Source organism: Alosa pseudoharengus, unplaced genomic scaffold (genome assembly GCF_046254945.1).
Source record: "Alosa pseudoharengus isolate Yale_2024_CS ecotype anadromous, Long Island Sound unplaced genomic scaffold, YU_APseudo_1.1 YU_APseudo_1.1_scf_2, whole genome shotgun sequence".
Classification (NCBI taxonomy): Eukaryota; Metazoa; Chordata; class Actinopteri; order Clupeiformes; family Clupeidae; genus Alosa; species Alosa pseudoharengus.
In genome coordinates this window covers 33,831,128-33,849,288 of record NW_027468663.1, presented here as the reverse complement: position 1 = coordinate 33,849,288, position 18,161 = coordinate 33,831,128, and the positions used below count along the sequence as shown (strand labels likewise).

At 43.8% G+C, this 18,161-nt stretch overlaps 1 protein-coding gene across 1 annotated transcript; it reads left to right on the top strand.

The window, feature by feature from the left end:
- Window positions 1-1,371: 1,371 nt before the first annotated feature.
- On the top strand, window positions 1,372-15,653 carry smox (spermine oxidase). Its single transcript, XM_076294725.1, has 7 exons — window positions 1,372-1,627; window positions 5,605-5,839; window positions 6,105-6,331; window positions 8,718-8,891; window positions 9,791-10,499; window positions 14,329-14,489; window positions 15,148-15,653. Exons 2-7 carry the CDS (start codon window positions 5,632-5,634, stop codon window positions 15,298-15,300), a joined length of 1,632 nt encoding a protein of 543 aa, XP_076150840.1. The 5' UTR covers window positions 1,372-1,627; window positions 5,605-5,631; the 3' UTR covers window positions 15,301-15,653.
- The last annotated feature ends 2,508 nt before the right edge of the window (window positions 15,654-18,161 follow it).

The window sequence follows — 18,161 nt, the reverse complement described above, 5'->3', positions numbered from 1 at the left end:
TCTATTTGTTTGATCAAACATTTCATGTCTTTGGTCACCTGTTTTTAAAATGTAATTTCTTTGTTTTCATCTCGAGTAGGCCTATGTCTGTGTGTGTGTGTGTTTCTGTGCGGGTGTATGTGTGTGTTTGTATTGGAAAAAACAAAAAGATGGAGTTAGACAAATGTTTTTGTGCTGCTAAAAAAGATTAGCTTATTGTATTTTTTCAGTGTCAATTCAACAATCCCAACACAAGGGCAGGAAGGGACGTGGTCAGTTGCCCAAATTAGAGTGTTGATGACTGATTTCATGATGACATCTCTCAGGGTGTTCCCTCCTGGTGATCAAATCTACTCACTATTGTTATGGTAAATCGTAGACCTACAATATCTTACAAAGAGTGGGAAAAAGAAAAAGTTATTTGAAAATTACCTGGGACTTATTACGTCAAAGGTAACCATAAACCAGGTTGTCTTCTTAGAGACCTTTGACCATAGCCTGGTGAGCCAGACCCACATTATAATGTAGGGTCTGGGCACTCACCGTTCGCAGTGCTCAGTCCGAGGGTCGGGATAATCAGTTGTCTTTCAAATTCCCTCTGCACGCAATAGGACGCAATAGGATATTTGTTTTCAAGTAGCAGGGAATTCAAGCCAAACCGTTGCAACTCTGCCATCAATCATTATGTTAAGCCCAACAAACGACTCTATACACGATTTCAATGCCAGATTTAGTTTCGATTTCTAGAGCTCACAAGTTAATGGAGAGTTGCTAGACTGCCGCTAGGGGCGCGTCTAGACTTCTAGGCTACTTTGACCATGTGTACAGTAGGCTATGCTCAATTAATTAACAGTTATTGAAAGTAGAAATCTTAACACTTTTAAAGCATATTCTGAGCGATTTAACATGCCAAATATCACTTTGGCTAGTCATTATAATGCAATTACATCATAAAGCTAGGTAGCCTGATGTCTTTTTTTTTTATCTTTAACGTATGCAGAATGTGTAGGCTACATGCTAAAATATGACAAAATGTGCTTGTGCCAGGAATACATCCAGCCACGTAGAACACCTTTCCAAATGCAACACTGTTACAAATATGCAACACTTTTACAATAAAGCAAGCAGATAGTCCTATCATGTGTCTAAAGACATATAAAGAGTAGCCTATGGCACGTTGTGATTACGCATTAATACTTTTTAGTGATACCTGCTTGGGTCTGTCAAAACTTCGATTACAACACAAAGGATCAAAACTACAATACCCTGCAAGTATTGGCTGATATAATCAGGCTCTGTCACTTGACACCGATAAACCGAATAGCCTACTCTACAGAACTCTCTGATGAACTTTCGGATAAAGAAGTTCTGATGTGGCAGGCGCTGCTGGGCGCACCAGTACCGGTTGGTAATTCACTTGACACAGCTCTTAGGAGATTCACAGCTCAGCTCAGGCTATGCACTGGGTTGGTCTTATCCGTACACGTCACCACATCTCATAATTATTCAATAAGGAGGCAGCGGCAATAGGGAACTGGCTGCTTCTGGTTCCAAGGCACACATAAATACAAAGCGCAGCCGGAGACAAGGAAAACACAAAAGGACGAGAGCCACACTCACGTGTAAAGCTGAGGACTAACAGAGTCAGGTAACGGCCGTTTTACAGTCATGTTTATGTTACTTAAGAACGTTCCGTGTTAGTGTCATGGTCGCCTAGAATGTTTCTGTATTAACCGATACCCCATGTAAACATCAAATAGCCTGGTGTATTCCAAGCTGAGAGGGTTAGGTCTTGCCATTATTTATGCAACTAAATATCGTGTGTTAAATAAAATTACGATTTTAGAGATGAGCAGCTTACGCCAAGGCAGTAATTAAGTTTCAATGGGCTTATACGTTTTCCACTTATTTTACTGTGAAGATTGACTGACTGACTGCGAAGGTTCTGACAGACTCAATGAAAACTTTACACGACTCACCGGCTGTGAAAATAATTATTGCTGATGCTTCTTTATTTCTGCGTTTGTGACGACAAAGGGTTATTCGTCCATGGCATTTTCTGTCATGCTAACCAAATTAATTAAACTGAATTGTCTAAATCTGGGTTGCTCTGTACTAACACAACTTACGTGGCAGTTGTGATGACTCGACTTTATAGGCGATATTACCTCTTGTGCCTATTTTGCGAACTTGGAGAAGTAAGCCAGAGATTTCTTTGACTGAAGCGGTATCTTCCTAGCCTACTGTTTCCAAAATGTTAAACGTCCTTAGTTCATATGGTTCAATTTGCCACAGTGGTATATCTGCAATTATGACCGCTATGTCTATTGAGATTTACTTTTGCACATCTCATAGCCTATAATTAGGCATAGTTCTACTCTTACGCGACTGTACTATATTAATTATGGATCCGCTAAGTTTTGTCATAGACTAGGCAACCCCACACAGTCATCCTCGCGCTCACACAGGTGACGACCTCACTATGACATCGCACCAGTCGCACCCTCATGCGAGGTTTAGACTAAACACACAAACTACCTAGAACAGTGTCGGTGGGATATGAGGGGATTTTCAGTTTATTTCGCCCATAAGCACACGATGACTGCATTTCTGGATGCCATAAAAGAGAGAATCCATTACTACTCTGATAAACCAACAATAGCCCACTCTTTGTCTACTCTAGCCAGAGTAGCCTATATAAAGGGCGTATGGAGTATGTAGGTTGTAGTTTCTAGGTCATGCTAGCCCCCCACTCCACCCCCCTAATCTGGAGAGAGCAAGAGAGAGAGAGATAATACTCTTTACTCATTTACTGTACACAGTATGCAGGGAGCCGATTGCAAAAAACAATTAATGATATGTGGCCAAACCCGGCAGTTGTAGCCTAGCCTATCTTAAAAATCATTATGCTACTAATAGAAAACATAGCCTAATGGTTCTGATGACAACTGATCATTCCATAAAAGTCTGTAATGGGCAAATATTAGGATGACATTATGATAGATTTTTTCAGCCAATACTGACCATGGGTCAAGAGTTAAGACCTCTTCAAAAAAGCTTTAGTGGTGCCCTACGAATGTTTCTGGGACAAAAAATGGGTCTATTTTAGGTATTTTACCTTGTAGGGTGTCAGTGGGGAAGAATAAAAGGAAATATGCTGTTTCTTTATCTCTTTTGTTATTTCCCTTTCCTGGTCTGCCATGGCCTTCCTTGTATACTCAGATTTTGCCTTGAAGGAATGAATAGAATGAAGGAAACGTACCTTTTTTATATTAAACAACTCCTTCCACATACTTTGTAAAAAGTGGTTGTCTTCTGCCTGGTCCCAGATGAGATGCTGGCCAGAGTCAGGACTCTGGAGTGAACCGGTACAGCAGAACTTGGCCCAGAGAGTCAGAGAGAGAGGGTAGCAGAGCATATCCTGTTAGTGTTTCCAAAGGTGTCTGTTAAATGTTACAGGTGTCTGTTAACTGTTACATATTCTAGTCTGTTTAACCTCAAGCGTGCCTTTGAGATGGAACTCACTACCAGTTCTTACTAGAGCAGGGACATCCCTCTCCATCTTCAAAAAAACTCCTGAAGACCCAGCTCTTCAGATAACTACTCTCGTAGCACTACTTACAACTAGTCTTGCTGATCCTAGCACTTACCACCTGACTAAAACTGACTCTTGATTGTTTAAAAAACAGCACTCACTGATGTACTTATTCTTATTGTACTACTTGTTAGTCGCTTTGGTTAAAAATGCCAAATGTAATGTAATCTCTGTTAGGTGGTCATCAGTCACCCAAAACCACCACAGCCATCACTACTGCCTTGCTACTGAGTGCCACCGAGACACATTAAAGGACACCGTTGACACCAGCCCTCTTAGCCTACCTGCACGCTCAGCCTATGAGGACAGTCGCATATAGAGGATTATTGTTATTAGAAATGGGTCTCGTGTTTGACTTTTTCGTCCAAAGCCTTGGTTCTAGAAATTTATAATTCATGGTTGGTGGTGGGTCAGCCTGAATAAGGTTGCCAGTGAGCATGAATAAATGACAGTATTGCAAATGGAAAATCCAAGCATTATTATTCTTACGATCCCTCAGGTGGTTAATTGTTGTTGTTATCATGTAAGGTAATCTCCTTCTACCCGGATTTGTTGAAACTTGGGTTTGTTTAACACCAAAGACTGGTTTTTCTGGCTCCAGAAACTTTACACCAAGGGGTTGAAATAGCTAGCCTGGAGGAGAACATTACAATGTGTACTTAAGTATTTTTTCATTATGAGCTTGAAGTGTTGATCTGCTAATTGTTGATTTATGATGAAGTGCTCTGGAAGGATTAGACAAAGCCCTTATCTTTAAGTTATGCTCAGGACTGTCCATTTAGTGATGATACCGTAAACAGCTACACACAGACCAGCTTATGGTCATAAGCCTGTTTATTAATTTAATGCATCCATCTAATAGTCCAGTATGTCTTTGAGAGAGAGAGAGAGAGAGAGACAGAGACAAGGCTCCATGCCATATGTCTGTGTGTGCTGCCATGTGTCCAGTGTTGCTGTGGTGATGGTTTGGGCTCAGCGGCAGGATAGGGGTAGGCAGGGAAGAGTGGCATGGGTGGACCTCTCTTGACGGGCCTACGGAGACCTCTCTAATGATCGAAGGGGCCTACGGAGACATGTTTAGTCTTAGTTAAGCTCACTATGTCTCTTCCCCTTTTCTCTTACCATGAACCTCTCTGCTCTGTTGCCTGTGAATTGTCAAAGATGCCTTTTCTCCTGCTCAGATGTGTATGAATGAGAGAGAGAGAGAGATAGCTTGTTTCAGCTTGTTAGGATAAATAGGGGGGAGAGCCTCCCTGTCATTTATGTCTTGTTTTTTGTTATTTTGTTACTTTGTTTGGAAGAAAGATTATATTTTCCACATCAGTTCTTTCAGCCATAATGTGTGTAGTTTACAGATTGCAGCCTACAAGTTGACTGAGGACATGTCCTCATGTTTTTGACATCCTGTTTTCTTAACATGGTGGCAGCAAAGTGATAGTACATTTAATTCATGTCCTGGAAAACTCAAACAAGGTGGCAAAATAATCTGAAAGAGTTCTGGAAAAACAAGTAGATGCAGACTGGCTTAAGGTTTAGTCCTGGAAACAAATGATTGGACATTTTTGTTTCTTCAGCAGAAATTCACTTGAAAATACTAAAAATGCACTACTGAAATACACTATTGTATGTTGTTACACATTTGTATGTGGATGGGATGGATTGTGTTTTGATGCATTGGTTTATGCTCCTGAAGAGGTTGCTGTTGCATTGGAAGTTCCACTTCTGGTGTTGGCAGGGCAATGGCCTAACAGGAACAGGCCCACACAGTCTGAGTGAAGCCAAGCACTAAATCGCTTAATCTGGAGTGTCAGAATGTATCGATGTCATAAAGGCTTTGTTTGGAAAAGGGGGCTTGTGTGCTCTGCGGCCCTTTGAAATATAGACTAGAGTCAGTGGAGTGAGTCTGACCCACTGAAGCAAGCACTTACCGTTAAATACATTTGTTTGTGCATGTGGTAAAGCGCATTGACAAGAAAGCAAAACATTGTATTGTTTGTGTTCATCTCCCCTCTTCTTTGTCTCCTCTTCAGACGCACTAGAAGAGGAGCTTGGACGGCATGCAAAGTTGTGAAATATCTTCAGACAGCACTGATGATCCCCTTAGTAGTGGCTTACGACGACATCGACAACCACGAATAGTAGTGATTGGCGCTGGTTTGGCCGGCCTCGCTACTACCAAAACCCTACTGGAGAACGGCTTCACCAATGTCACGGTCCTAGAGGCGTCTGACCGAATTGGGGGCAGAGTGCAAAGTATTCAGCACGGTAAGGGAACATAAATAAAAGCAGATAGTGCCAGAAGAACTTATTAGTGCCTTATTTATTTTAGATTTGTAGTCATTAAGGTATCATCCTCCATATGATCTTCCCTTGTTTTTGCTTGGCTGTAAGACTCATTTACACCTTGTTTTAAGGTAAACGGCCAATGTTGAGTTTCTACAGGCCATAGAGATAATAGTGTTGCAGTACTTGCGAATAACTGCTGTATTACAGTTTGTTTGCTAAATGAAATACAACACATTTCACACAGGTAACGCAATTCTAGAACTCGGAGCTACCTGGATCCATGGCGCCAATGGCAACCCAGTGTACCACCTTGCGAAGGACAGCGGTCTCCTGGAGCACACCACGGACGAGGAGAGGAGTGTTGGCCGCATCAGCCTCTATGCCAAAAACGGGGTGGCACACTACCAGATCAACAATGGCAAGAGGATCCCCAAGGACCTGGTGGAGGAGTTCAGTGACCTTTACAACGAGGTTAGGGTGTTCACCAGTTATTAGTGCATAAGAACACTTGATACAGTTTGGTTGAGGCATGTTCCCTTATACAGTGGGAAGTGAATCTGTTGCTGCTGTTCAAAGTTGCAGTCTGTGATTCTGGTGAAACACTGTTGATATTGGAGCTCAACTGGACTGTATAAACACCAATTCAATGTGTCAGTACACACACTGAACGGACAACTAGGGGACTGTAGGGAGCAATGTGATGAACAAAAAGTTAACTGAAATAGAAATGCAGGCTGTGCCATTAACTGAGCTCTGCAATCATCACTGTCTTCTGAAGGCCATCGCACACTGGCGATGTCATTCGCATCTATGGATTTGACACTTAACAGATAGAAACATTTTCTAAATGTTGGCATCGGTGCGTGTCAGACGCCACCAGTGGGCTCTGCTCTGTTAAAAGTAATGGAGTTCTAAAGTTTGGCGTCACTTGCCGCCAGTGTGTGTTGGCCTTGAGGGTACTGCATAGTTGTGTTGGCCTAAATGTATGTTGCAAATGTCTTTTAACATCTTTTTAGTTTATATCTATTTTAAAAGAGAACTGTTGAAACTTAGTTGACGTTTGCAGCAACTCATCACAGACTTTTGGCTAACATCAGCACACAGTTTCATCCTTTCATGTCAATTTTTTTACAAATAAGTACTGGGTCTGTGTTTTGTCCAGGCCTTTGAAACTCGTGCCCATGGCACCTCACCTGCTCCCGCTGGCACCATGTAGCCAGGGCCTGACTGGGCACTGCTGTGCCCTCTGTCTTAGCTCGCTTTGACATCCGCTGACGCATCTGCTGTGATGCACTGCAGAATTTAGAACCCTTTCATGCCATCCCCGGAGCACAGGATGTTGCATGTGGCCCACTTACTTTACTGTAGGTAACTGTGATCATCCAGTGGCATCCATGCCCACAGATGGGGTCGCCTCTTGTGGCATCAGGGAGCTGTCCTGACACATTTGCCAGATCATCTTTATGCCTGACAAGACTCAATGTGTGGATCTGAACTAGCAGGTTCACCTCTGGTGCTGGGTCAATCCTTTTGATGTCATAACCCCTGTTATTCCATGCACAAAGCAAATCATGGTGTTATTACTGCATGATCAAGACCAAGCATATCTTCACCATCTACAGTATATATTTCATAAAGCATGAACATTATTGTTGTCAGACTTTAGTGGAAATACGTATCTATTATACCTTACTTATCTTAACTTATCTTCGTGCATATGCTGTGCAATATGTCACAATAGCAGTTAAACATATTTTGTGATTACTTAACCAGTTGAAACTGACAACCTTGTTTTGTGTATGGTAGATGTAAAGAGAATATGATATTAGATTGGACTCCACCATGATGTTAAATGTTGGTTATTGTCTGAGGCTTTGACTAGACAATAAAAAAGCCTTGTTCAGACATGTCAGTGGTGTGGTCTCCTAGGTGATAATTTTTCAGTTCATGTGGTTTAGTTCCATCAACAAAGGAGTTCTTTTCAGTACAACAGCACACCGACATATACATTACACTCTAACACAATTAGATGGAATATACATTTGCAGGGAATATCACTTATATCAGCATGACCAGTTGATTAAAAATGGAAATCAGAACATGACAAATTGCTGAAAAGTCACTGGTAAAAGTTTTTGCCTTTTCACTTTTGGTGTGTTCTGTGAGAAAAATGCCTAAACTCAGCTAATAATATCTAGCTTCAGATCCCTTTTTTTCCGACCACATCGTCTTGACTTATAGTGACCTCTGGCCTTACTTATTTTCCATGGAACAGCTTGCTCAATCAGTCTCGTGACCACCTCACGTGACAACCATACTTGCCCCAGAAACTGAATTTCTCAGTTTTCAGCTCAGCATTACCACTCTCCAAATCATGTTCCCACAGTGGGTTACAGCCACGCTGAACACTTTTCAGCTGTGACTCCATCAGCCATGAGATTTTCATGAGGCGAACAGCGTAGCTGTAGAGGTCAGATTGGTCTGTCATTGAGAATAATGTGTGTTCGAGCCACCCAGCTTTGCTACTTGTTTACAGGTCTGCAAAGCCTGATCTGGGTTATGAAAGCTGGTCGTGCTTAAATCAGGAATTTCAAATCTTGTTTTCCCTTTGCACATGCTTTCAGTCTTCTCTTGTGAACAATGTGTGCTTTGTTTTCAGTGTACAGTTTGTGGTATGTTTTTTCTTGATATCAGTCATTGATCAATATTTGGAAAGTAAAGGAGTAGAGTAAAGGAATTTTATTGCGTTCTCATTCATTCTCCTGCTCTCTTTCTCGCTTTTTTGTGTGTGTGTGTGTGTGTGTGTGTGTGTGTGTGTGTGTGTGTGTGTGTGTGTGTGTGTGTGTGTGTGTGTCAGGTGTATGAGCTGACTCAGGAGTTCTTCCAGAATGGGAAGCCTGTTGGGGCTGAGAGTCAGAACAGTGTGGGGATCTTCACGCGTGATGTTGTGCGGAGGAAGATCATGCTGGACCCTGACGACTCAGAGAGCACCAAGAAACTCAAGCTCTCCATGCTACAACAGTACCTCAAGGTGACGCTCACTCTCTAAAACTGAAGCTTATATACAATATTTTATATTGATCAGTTACACTATGGAAGAAAAAGATGACAAGCTGTGTCATGCCTACCTGTGTCATGCTAGGAAAAATTGCTTTTTGTTTACAAGCATGAGAAATATTGAAGCTCTGATGTCACTTCCTGTAAGTCTAATACCGGCATTGAATAGGAGTTGATCGGTTAATATGAAAGAATTTAGGAGAGGAATTCCTCCCTTATATTACACACCCAGGATGTCAGAGCACGATCAACAAGAGCAATTACCTCAATTTGCATTCGCCCCCATAGTTTCACTGACTCTCCCTTTTTAAAAAAATCTAACCTTTGTCCTACATCTGAGAATGCATGTTGCATCATGAGTCTTTTTACTTTTTTAATCACACATACTTGTGCGTAGTTCTGGTATTTGGTCTTGTAAATAAATACCAGTGAATGTGACGAGAGCAGCTTCTCTAGTAAGCCACTGTAGTTCCTCTGGGCATGTTTAGTGATGAGCAGCAACAGCAACAGGAAGGTGCTGCATATTGTTCAGATTGTCCATCGGGATAAATATGTAAACAGGGATGTGCGATTAATGTTGTTCATCGTGTTTACGTGCAGTTTTCTTCCATGTCTGTTTTTTTGTCTCTCTACTAACAGTAAAGCATCCTGTGATATAAACATCCATTTTCTAGTAAGCACCCTAAACATCCTGGTTCTTTGTTTATCCAGTGGTTGTGTCGATAAGTAATTTTTGAGTAAAATCCTAAGTATCACACATATGTTTGAAGTGTGTGTGTGTGTGTGTGTGTGTGTGTGTGTGTGTGTGTGTGTGTGTGTGTGTGTGTGTGTGTGTGTGTGTGTGTGTGTGTGTGTGTGTGTGCGCGCATGCAGGTGGAAAGCTGTGAAAGCAGTTCCCCCAGTATGGACGAGGTCTCGCTCAGTGAGTTTGGTGAGTGGACGGAGATCCCGGGTGCCCACCACGTCATTCCCGGCGGCTTCATGCAGGTGGTGGAGCTGTTGGCCCAGGACATTCCGTCCCGCATGGTCCGCCGGGGCAAGCCTGTCCGCCGCATCCACTGGAACTACAGCTTCCAGCAGGCCGAGGAGATCACCCAGGACGAGCGCGAGCATGACCACAACCGGGACTGCTGGCCCAGCCAGGCGCCCGCACACGTGGAGTGTGAGGACGGCGAACGCCTCCCCGCCGACCACATCATCGTCACGGCCTCGCTGGGCGTGCTGAAGAAGAGCCACGAGACGCTCTTCTCGCCCGGCCTGCCCCGCGACAAGGTGCAGGCCATCGAGAAGCTGGGCATCAGCACCACCGACAAGATCTTCCTGGAGTTCGACGAGCCCTTCTGGAGCCCCGAGTGCAACAGCATCCAGTTTGTGTGGGAGGACGAGGCGCAGCTGGAGCAGCTGTCCTACCCGCAGGAGCTCTGGTACCGCAAGATCTGCAGCTTCGACGTGCTGTACCCGCCCGAGCGCTACGGCTACATGCTCAGCGGCTGGATCTGCGGCGAGGAGGCGCTGCTCATGGAGCGCTGCGACGACGAGACCGTGGCCGAAACCTGCACCGAGCTGCTGCGCACCTTCACAGGTCAGAGGGGCAGCACACTGCTCTCAAAGGGGACAGAAGGGGTCTTCTACTTCTGATATTGTGTGTTCCAGGGTTAGTTTTGCCGGACCAGCTCTTTAATGGTTATTTATAGGCATAAGTGTTGTGAAACAGACAAGGGGCAAGTGACTACTCGCGTTGTTTAATTCCAATGGAGTTTACCTAATATCTTATTTATTGAGTGAAGCAGCCAGTCAGCTGTACATATACTGTCTCCGAGGTTGTAAATGTCAACCATCTCAATGGCATTTCAAATGTTCCCTCAACAACACCATGACACTCTCACATTTCACATTAGAAGATGACATACACAGGGATCAAATTACTATATCCACATAGTGGTTTTAGCTGTTATATATCAACATTCAGATATGCTGATGTTTTATTGTATCTTATATACTCAGCTAATTATTCAATCTACCTGTCAGCCAGTGATGAGATTCATTCATCATGTGCTTATGCAGTAAAACATTCCCATGGTTACACCAGTATAGATCACTGCCAGCACCAGCACTGCAGTACACAGTGAAAGGACATCTTAAAAAGCAATACTCATTAAGGTCGACATGAATAGTAATATATATATATATATATATATATATATATTATTACATATTATTATTATTACAATATATATATATATATATATGTAATAATAAATAAATAAATTGTATTTATTTTCTCCACTATGAACGGTTTACATGTACAAAACAGGTGGTAGCTATCCATATAATAATATGATAGATACTCCAGGTCGATATTCGCTATAAACAAAAACCAAGCTGCAATCTTCCACAACCTTTCACTGCAGACCACCATTGAAATGTTGTGGTCAAAATTAATCCAAGACAACTGGTGTGAGACTGCAGCTTTATTCACGACGCCGGGAGCATGTTACCCACATGAAATGTCAAAGTAACAAGCCCACACATCTGTGGGTGAAGTCAACTCTTATACCCTTACCCACGGAAAATCACAAGTTGTCACCCACCAGTGATCACTCAACCATCTGGTATTTTAACAGAGATAAGAAATGTTTACGACCCTGAGGGTTACCCACAGTTCGGTGACACAGGGGTTATCTTAACTTTCCTAAGTCAAAACATTCCAACATAGGAGTTTCAGAAAACACAAGAGTCAGAGTAAGAAGATGGCAATTAGATTTCACTGCATGTATATAAGGCATACTAAACATTCAATGAGAAAAATAAAAAATTATCCCACAATGTACAATAGTGAGCTGAGGAGTTGTCTGAGATGGTGGACGGCAGAGTGGGTGAGTCATGTTGGTGTAATTCCACTCGTGGGCCTCTAGATAGAGGAAATGATGTCATCGCAGCCTCTCTGAAGGCAGAGAGGCCTTTTAGCACATGAAGCGTATTTGCAGGTTGAGTCATGTATTACTAAATGCCTCAGGACGTATCTATACACATATGACTCACTCAGAACTTTGTTTACTAGACCGGGGTGAAACGCTGGTTTAATTTGCTAATGAATATCCTAATCCTAATGTGTTCTTATCAGGTTCCCAGTTTGTCATGCAGGCTGTAAAACTCACAGAAAACATCAAATTCTATTTGAAATGCATGCTTTCATTCTTTGCTATAGCCGTTGCCTTGGGCATAACACGGTTACATAAACCATTAGTCACAGTTCTGCTGTATGCATGCATATGTTTTCATGCCTCTGTGCTAGTGAATACACCAGTGAAATGTTTTGCAGTTGTCAGTTGTCCATCCCAATCTCGTGAACTTGATATCTCAATATCTCAACTCCACAAGGCACGTGCTTCAAATTTGGTAGGAATGTTCAATTGGACTCAGAGATGAACTAATTTGATTTTGAAGGTCAAAGGTAAAAGTTTAAGGTCACTGTGACTATGAAGTCCCAAGTCCCATTCGTGTGAACGCTACAGGTATATCTCAAGAATGCCTTGAGGCACGTGCTTCAAATTTGTTATGAACATATGACTAAAACTTCAACTGGTTAGATTCCTTGCAACTCCACACACATGTATGTCATCCAGACATTGACATCTGCGCGAGGCATACGACCACAACGCAATAATTCAGATATGATGAGAATTCACATTTAGGTTTTGTAATTGTCTCACGTTGAAACCGTAGAAATGGATGAGGTTGTCCAAGAGTGCTGTAACTGTGAAAGAGACCAGATGTGACTGGAGTCAGGGTGGTGACTAGATTATCAGATTATCTCCCCCCTCAAAGCAGGCAGGCACCCATCAACAAGCATGCCCTTCTTCCTTTGTGAATGGGCTTTATACATCACTGTGAAGAGAGAATGCTCCACATATGGGAGCATAAAGAGCTGAGGAAGGTTACTGTAAAGTAATGGCTTTAGGGAAGCTCATAGCTTAGCATGCAGGTCAGCAGTGAAAGCCCCTGGGCATCACTTGGTTAGAAGTCAAGGTCCTGTGCCTCTCCTCCCCTCCTCCCCCCCCCCACCCCCCCGCTCATTGTCTTTATTGAATGGAGAGGCCAGGGAGTCAGCCTGCCAATGACACGAGGCTTAGGCGGTCAGAGTGGTCTGTAGTGCAGTGGCAGGCTGTCTGTGATGTAGGTCAGGCCGCTGTAATCCTCCTCTGGGGCCGACTCATCACTGCTATCCCCTTGGCCCGGCCCACGACTCCCCCTGCCAGTGGGGCTGCACTTAATTAGTGGCCTGAAATTGGATTTGGATTACTGCCTGCCCATGGTTCTCTGTTCACATTCACTTCACCTGGGCAGAGAGTGGAGAGACAGGTGTGTGATGAAACAGCCCTGCCTCTAACGCATCCATCAGTACAATGGCTCCTTATGAGCTGACTGCCCCTTCTTTACCCATCTTGACTCAGAGAGGGAGCTGGATGGCTGAGCTCGGTTGATCCAAAGAGTAATCGTTGAGATCGGAGACGAGTTGGAAGCCTCTTTGAGCAGTTACTAAATATCATCTCAGAGCTGCAGGCGGACTGGGTAATGGGATCTGCAAGATAGGTCATGGACTGGTTGAGGGCTCCTGATGCATGCTCAGGCCATTGATATGTTGACCTGATAACATGCCCTATTCTCCAGGCAAGCTGAAAGAGCTCTCTGCTTGGTTTCTAGCGTGTTTATTATTTATTAGCAGGCAGCTTTGTTCATTAAAGTGAAGTGTGTGTGTGTGTGTGTGTGTGTGTGTGTGTGTGTGTGTGTGTGTGTGTGTGTGTGTGTGTGTGTGTGTGTGTGTGTGTGTGTGTGTGTGTGTGTGTGTGTGTGTGTGTGTGTGTGTGTGTGTGTGTGTGTGTGTGTGTGTGTGTGTGTGTGTGTGTGTGTGTGTGTGTGTGTGTGTGTGTGTGTGTGTGTGTGTGTGTGTGTGTGTGTGTGTGTGTGCGCGCGTGCATGAGTGTGTATATGTGTCTGTGTATGTGTGTGTGATGAAATTTATGGCAATATTGCTACTAGGCTCTTGTCTGGCTATGAGGGAGTTTCTTGGCCAAGTACTGGGTCTTGGCAGACAGTCTCTCGCTTGGACGGAGTAGAAGGGACACCTGCGATGCTCTCTACTGCTCCGCAAGATCCCCCTCCTCCACTGTTAGAGAGAGAGAGGAGGGAGGGAGGGAGACGGCTGCATGGTTGAAATCTCAGCAGAATAGTGGGATGTGCCAAACATGATAGAAAAATTATTGAAATGAGAGAGGCCCTAATCTCTCTCCATGCACACACAGCCATTACTGTGATCAGCAACTGACTTTGCCTCATGTGCCCTGACTCGAACTTGGACTTGGACTCTGACCGCATGCTTTGCACTCTTCCCCCTCTTTAAACCCCAATAGGGAACCCCAACATTCCGAAGCCGCGGCGAATCCTGCGCTCGTCCTGGGGCAGTAAGCCCTACATCCGGGGCTCGTACTCCTTCACCCGCGTCGGCTCCAGCGGCGGAGACGTGGAGAGGCTGGCCATGCCACTGCCTTACGCCAAAAGCACCAAGGCTCCGGTAAGCACCACCATGAACACTTTATAAAGGACACAAACAACTCAAAGAGTGTCAGAAAAGATTAACCTATACAGTGTGAGACTACATTTCTCCTTGGAAAGAATGGCAAAAAATAGTTTCAGTTTTTGAAAGAAGCTACTGTGAAGAAACTCTCTGGCTGGTGTTTGTTGATGTTTACATGTCTGTCATTGAGCCATGAGAGGAAGGCTGTTGTTGACATCCATACGAGGGCCTGCTAAGTATGTCTAAGGGGATCAGATAGTGTGGTGGGTCTGGGATGCTGGTCTGGCTGCCAGTGGAACGCCTGTAACCTGAGTGGAGAGGCGGCCCAGCTCTGTGGCTTCCTAGCGAGGTGGGAACGCACTGTGGCCTATTACGGTTCTGAAAGGAACAGCCTGACCTCACAGAAAGAGCAAAGCAGTCTTCCTCTAGAGGTGCTTAAGCTGAAAATAGCTTAGTGGATGTTGTACTTCATATGTAACAGAATACAAACTTAATCATCCTTAACTGAAAACAACCCCCCTCTCTTTTCTCTGAGGATTCATTTTGCTTTTCATACACATCTCTTTGCCTTGCTCCTGATAATCAACTGCTCCTCAATATTCTCTCCTTTGCCCTCCCTCCCCTTTCCACTCTTCTCCCTGCTGTGTTTGTACAGCCTCTGCAGGTGCTGTTTGCTGGTGAGGCCACGCACAGAAAATACTATTCCACTACCCATGGTGCTTTGCTGTCAGGCCAGAGGGAAGCCTCTCGCCTGATTGAGATGTACCAGGACTTATACAATGCAGAAACCACAAAGCCTAATATGTAAAACGAACCACTGACTAGTGAAACTACCTTTCTGTTTTTTTTATGCTTTCTGTACTTAAAATTACTTAAATTATATATATGTGTGTTAAAAAAACTTGTAGGGGCATTAAAATGACAATTGTTTTAAAATCATGTTTTTATTGTATGTAGATTTTAGGTCTGTAGATTTCACTTTGATATGTACATTAAGAACCTGCCAAGTTGCTGCCATTTTGTTCTTAGCGGATTTTTTAAATCAAGAAATTGATATGTTTATAACACATCTATAATTTAACCTTTTGTAAGTGCCTTCTGTATTAAATGTCATGTCAATGAAGCAACAACAGTACTAAATTAAACTGTATATTAATGTGAGAGGTTGTGTGCTTTCTCCCTCTTGTACTGGCCCCAACATTGCTGATAAAGAGGATGCCCTGTCCCCGTTGCATTAAGCTGCCGAGTCTGTCTGTTTGCCAAAAAATTGGGATTTAGATTTTATCCTCTGTAAAGACTACTATAATTTCCTATAGTCCATATAATGGCATTGTTTTACCTTGCATCACAAGTCAAGATTGCTGTGAGAGTAAGAGATCAATATGTTTTTTGTCACATTCTTTCCTCGTATCATTCCATCTCTTTAAGCCTGCATTCACACAAATTAACACCTCTGGTGTCAATCTTTCTTCCCTTTGAAAAAGAGGGTTGTCCTTGCTGCTGCACCCATATGCTTGCTACTAGAAGCCTACAGCCAAAGCTCAATGATTCTCATCATTAGCACTAAAATTAAACCAGCTAGAGTAGTTTGTGTGTGTCACAGAGCGGAATGCTGTCAGCATAATCATTCCGAAACAGAGTTATGTAGATTCCTGTCCTGGTTCTCAACACTGCTGTTCTGACACTGAACTAACTACCTCATAAGTCCCAGCACTGCTGGTGGTGTTGATGTCTGAGCATGTCCTGTCCTCATCTTACTGAGACTGAAGTACTGTGAGTGGTCTGCCCTCCTGTGGCGAAGCGGTTGAAGTGCAGTCTCTTGGAGGTCAGACTTACCAATTAAATCCACCATTCACAGTTAAGTGAAGATTGACACATGAACCCTTGAAAAACATACACCCAGCTTACTCACACCTAAAACACAAAAGCCATTTACAGACTGTCTAAGCTGTTCCTCATCACTATAAAAGGCGTATTGATCCCTGATGATCTGATGGGTCCTAAATCTGCTCTTAGTACAGCTGAACTACATGTTTGATGCTCAAGAAAAGTGGCATTAGCGAGAGCATTAGTACAGTCTGTTACAACCATGAATGTTTCAGTCACAGCCACTAGAAATTGATCTTGTTATTTTATCCCTGTGGAAAATGTATCATTATAGTCTAGTTGACAGAAAGGTGAACCTGAAAATGTTGAGTACACCAAAGTTTTATGATAGAAATATATAGTATGGGTCCCCAGCATGCAGAAACTGCAGGATGCTAATTTGCATATGTTGGGCAATTTGTGTAATTAAGCTAATTAGCATAAACTAGCATAATCGCCTATATTGATCATATTATAGGAGCTGCTTGGCCAAAATGGACAATGTTAGTATGTTTTTAGGGGTTACTGGAGATGCTGAGTCCATATCTGACATTTTCAAGACTCAAAATCACTATTTAAACATGGTTTGGTCACGTTCTTACTCTCATTAAGCTGATTTTGCTGAGTTTTTGGGGGCGATTTAGACGGATTTTTGGAGGATAAAAATGTTCAGTGTTCAGGAATAATTTCATCCCTGTCCTTTTGCTCTTTTAGCTGTGTATATATATATATATTGCAACATGTAACATCACTGCCTTTGCAGAAACAATAATTAGCACTTTCCAGATACATGTATACACAGTTTTAACCCAGCTTTGCAGTTACAGCTGATAACATCTAACAAATCAGGAGGAGCAACAGGACTTGAATCAAGGGTGGGCGAGTTCCTCTCCTTTCTTAATACCTGTCCTCTTACTCTATCCAAACGCGGTGATATCCACAGCCGGTGGATCAGGGCGGTCTGCTGCTTTCCAAAGCAGCACCTGTAGATTGGCACATTTTCCATGGAGGAGTAAGTTGCGTTCTGTAGGAGACAGTGTCTTCAGTGCTGGAGGAGTCGGGAGTGGGAGGCCTCACCGCCAGGGATGGATTACTGCACGGGCCTACCGGGCCCAGGGTCAGGGGGGCCTGAAGCCCAAGCCTTTGCATGAAATCATTGCCTCAATATCAACACATCAGGATGTATAGTGTATGAATCTGATTGAATTTAGTCCATCCCCAAAATGCACCAGTATACAGGAAATCACATCAAACAAATTAAAACATTTCTGAGGAAGGACCCCCAAACCCCCCTTCCACATGCGACAATTAGTGGGGGGCCCTTAATACATCTGGGCCCAGGGGCCCGAAAGTTCATAATCCGTCCATGCTCACCGCTAGGTGGAGGCCCATGCAAAAGGATCCGAAGAGAGCCCTTGTAAGGGGTACTAAGAAGCTTACAGAGGCCTTCAGTAGAAGCTGCGGGAGGAGACCAGCCGTCGCCTGGGCCTGGCTACGGGAGGAGTGCTAGCCTGAAGAGGATCTCGATGCAGTGGACACGGCGGAGAAGGGCTTCACGCGACCGGGAGAGCGGCCTTGGAAGATGAGGTGGTGACGCCGACCTGGGTGCTGACTTCACCGTGAGAAGACCTTGAGCCCCTGGCCCCGCCAGGCAGCTATAGGTTGGAATTGGCGGTGGCCCTGTCTGCGGAGCAGAGCAGAGGTGGAGCGGCAAGGAGGTGGTGCCTTGAGGATAGACGGTTGGCGGAGCCATTTGAGGCACGACGGTTGGGCAGCTCCGGCGGATGGGCCCTCTGAAAAACG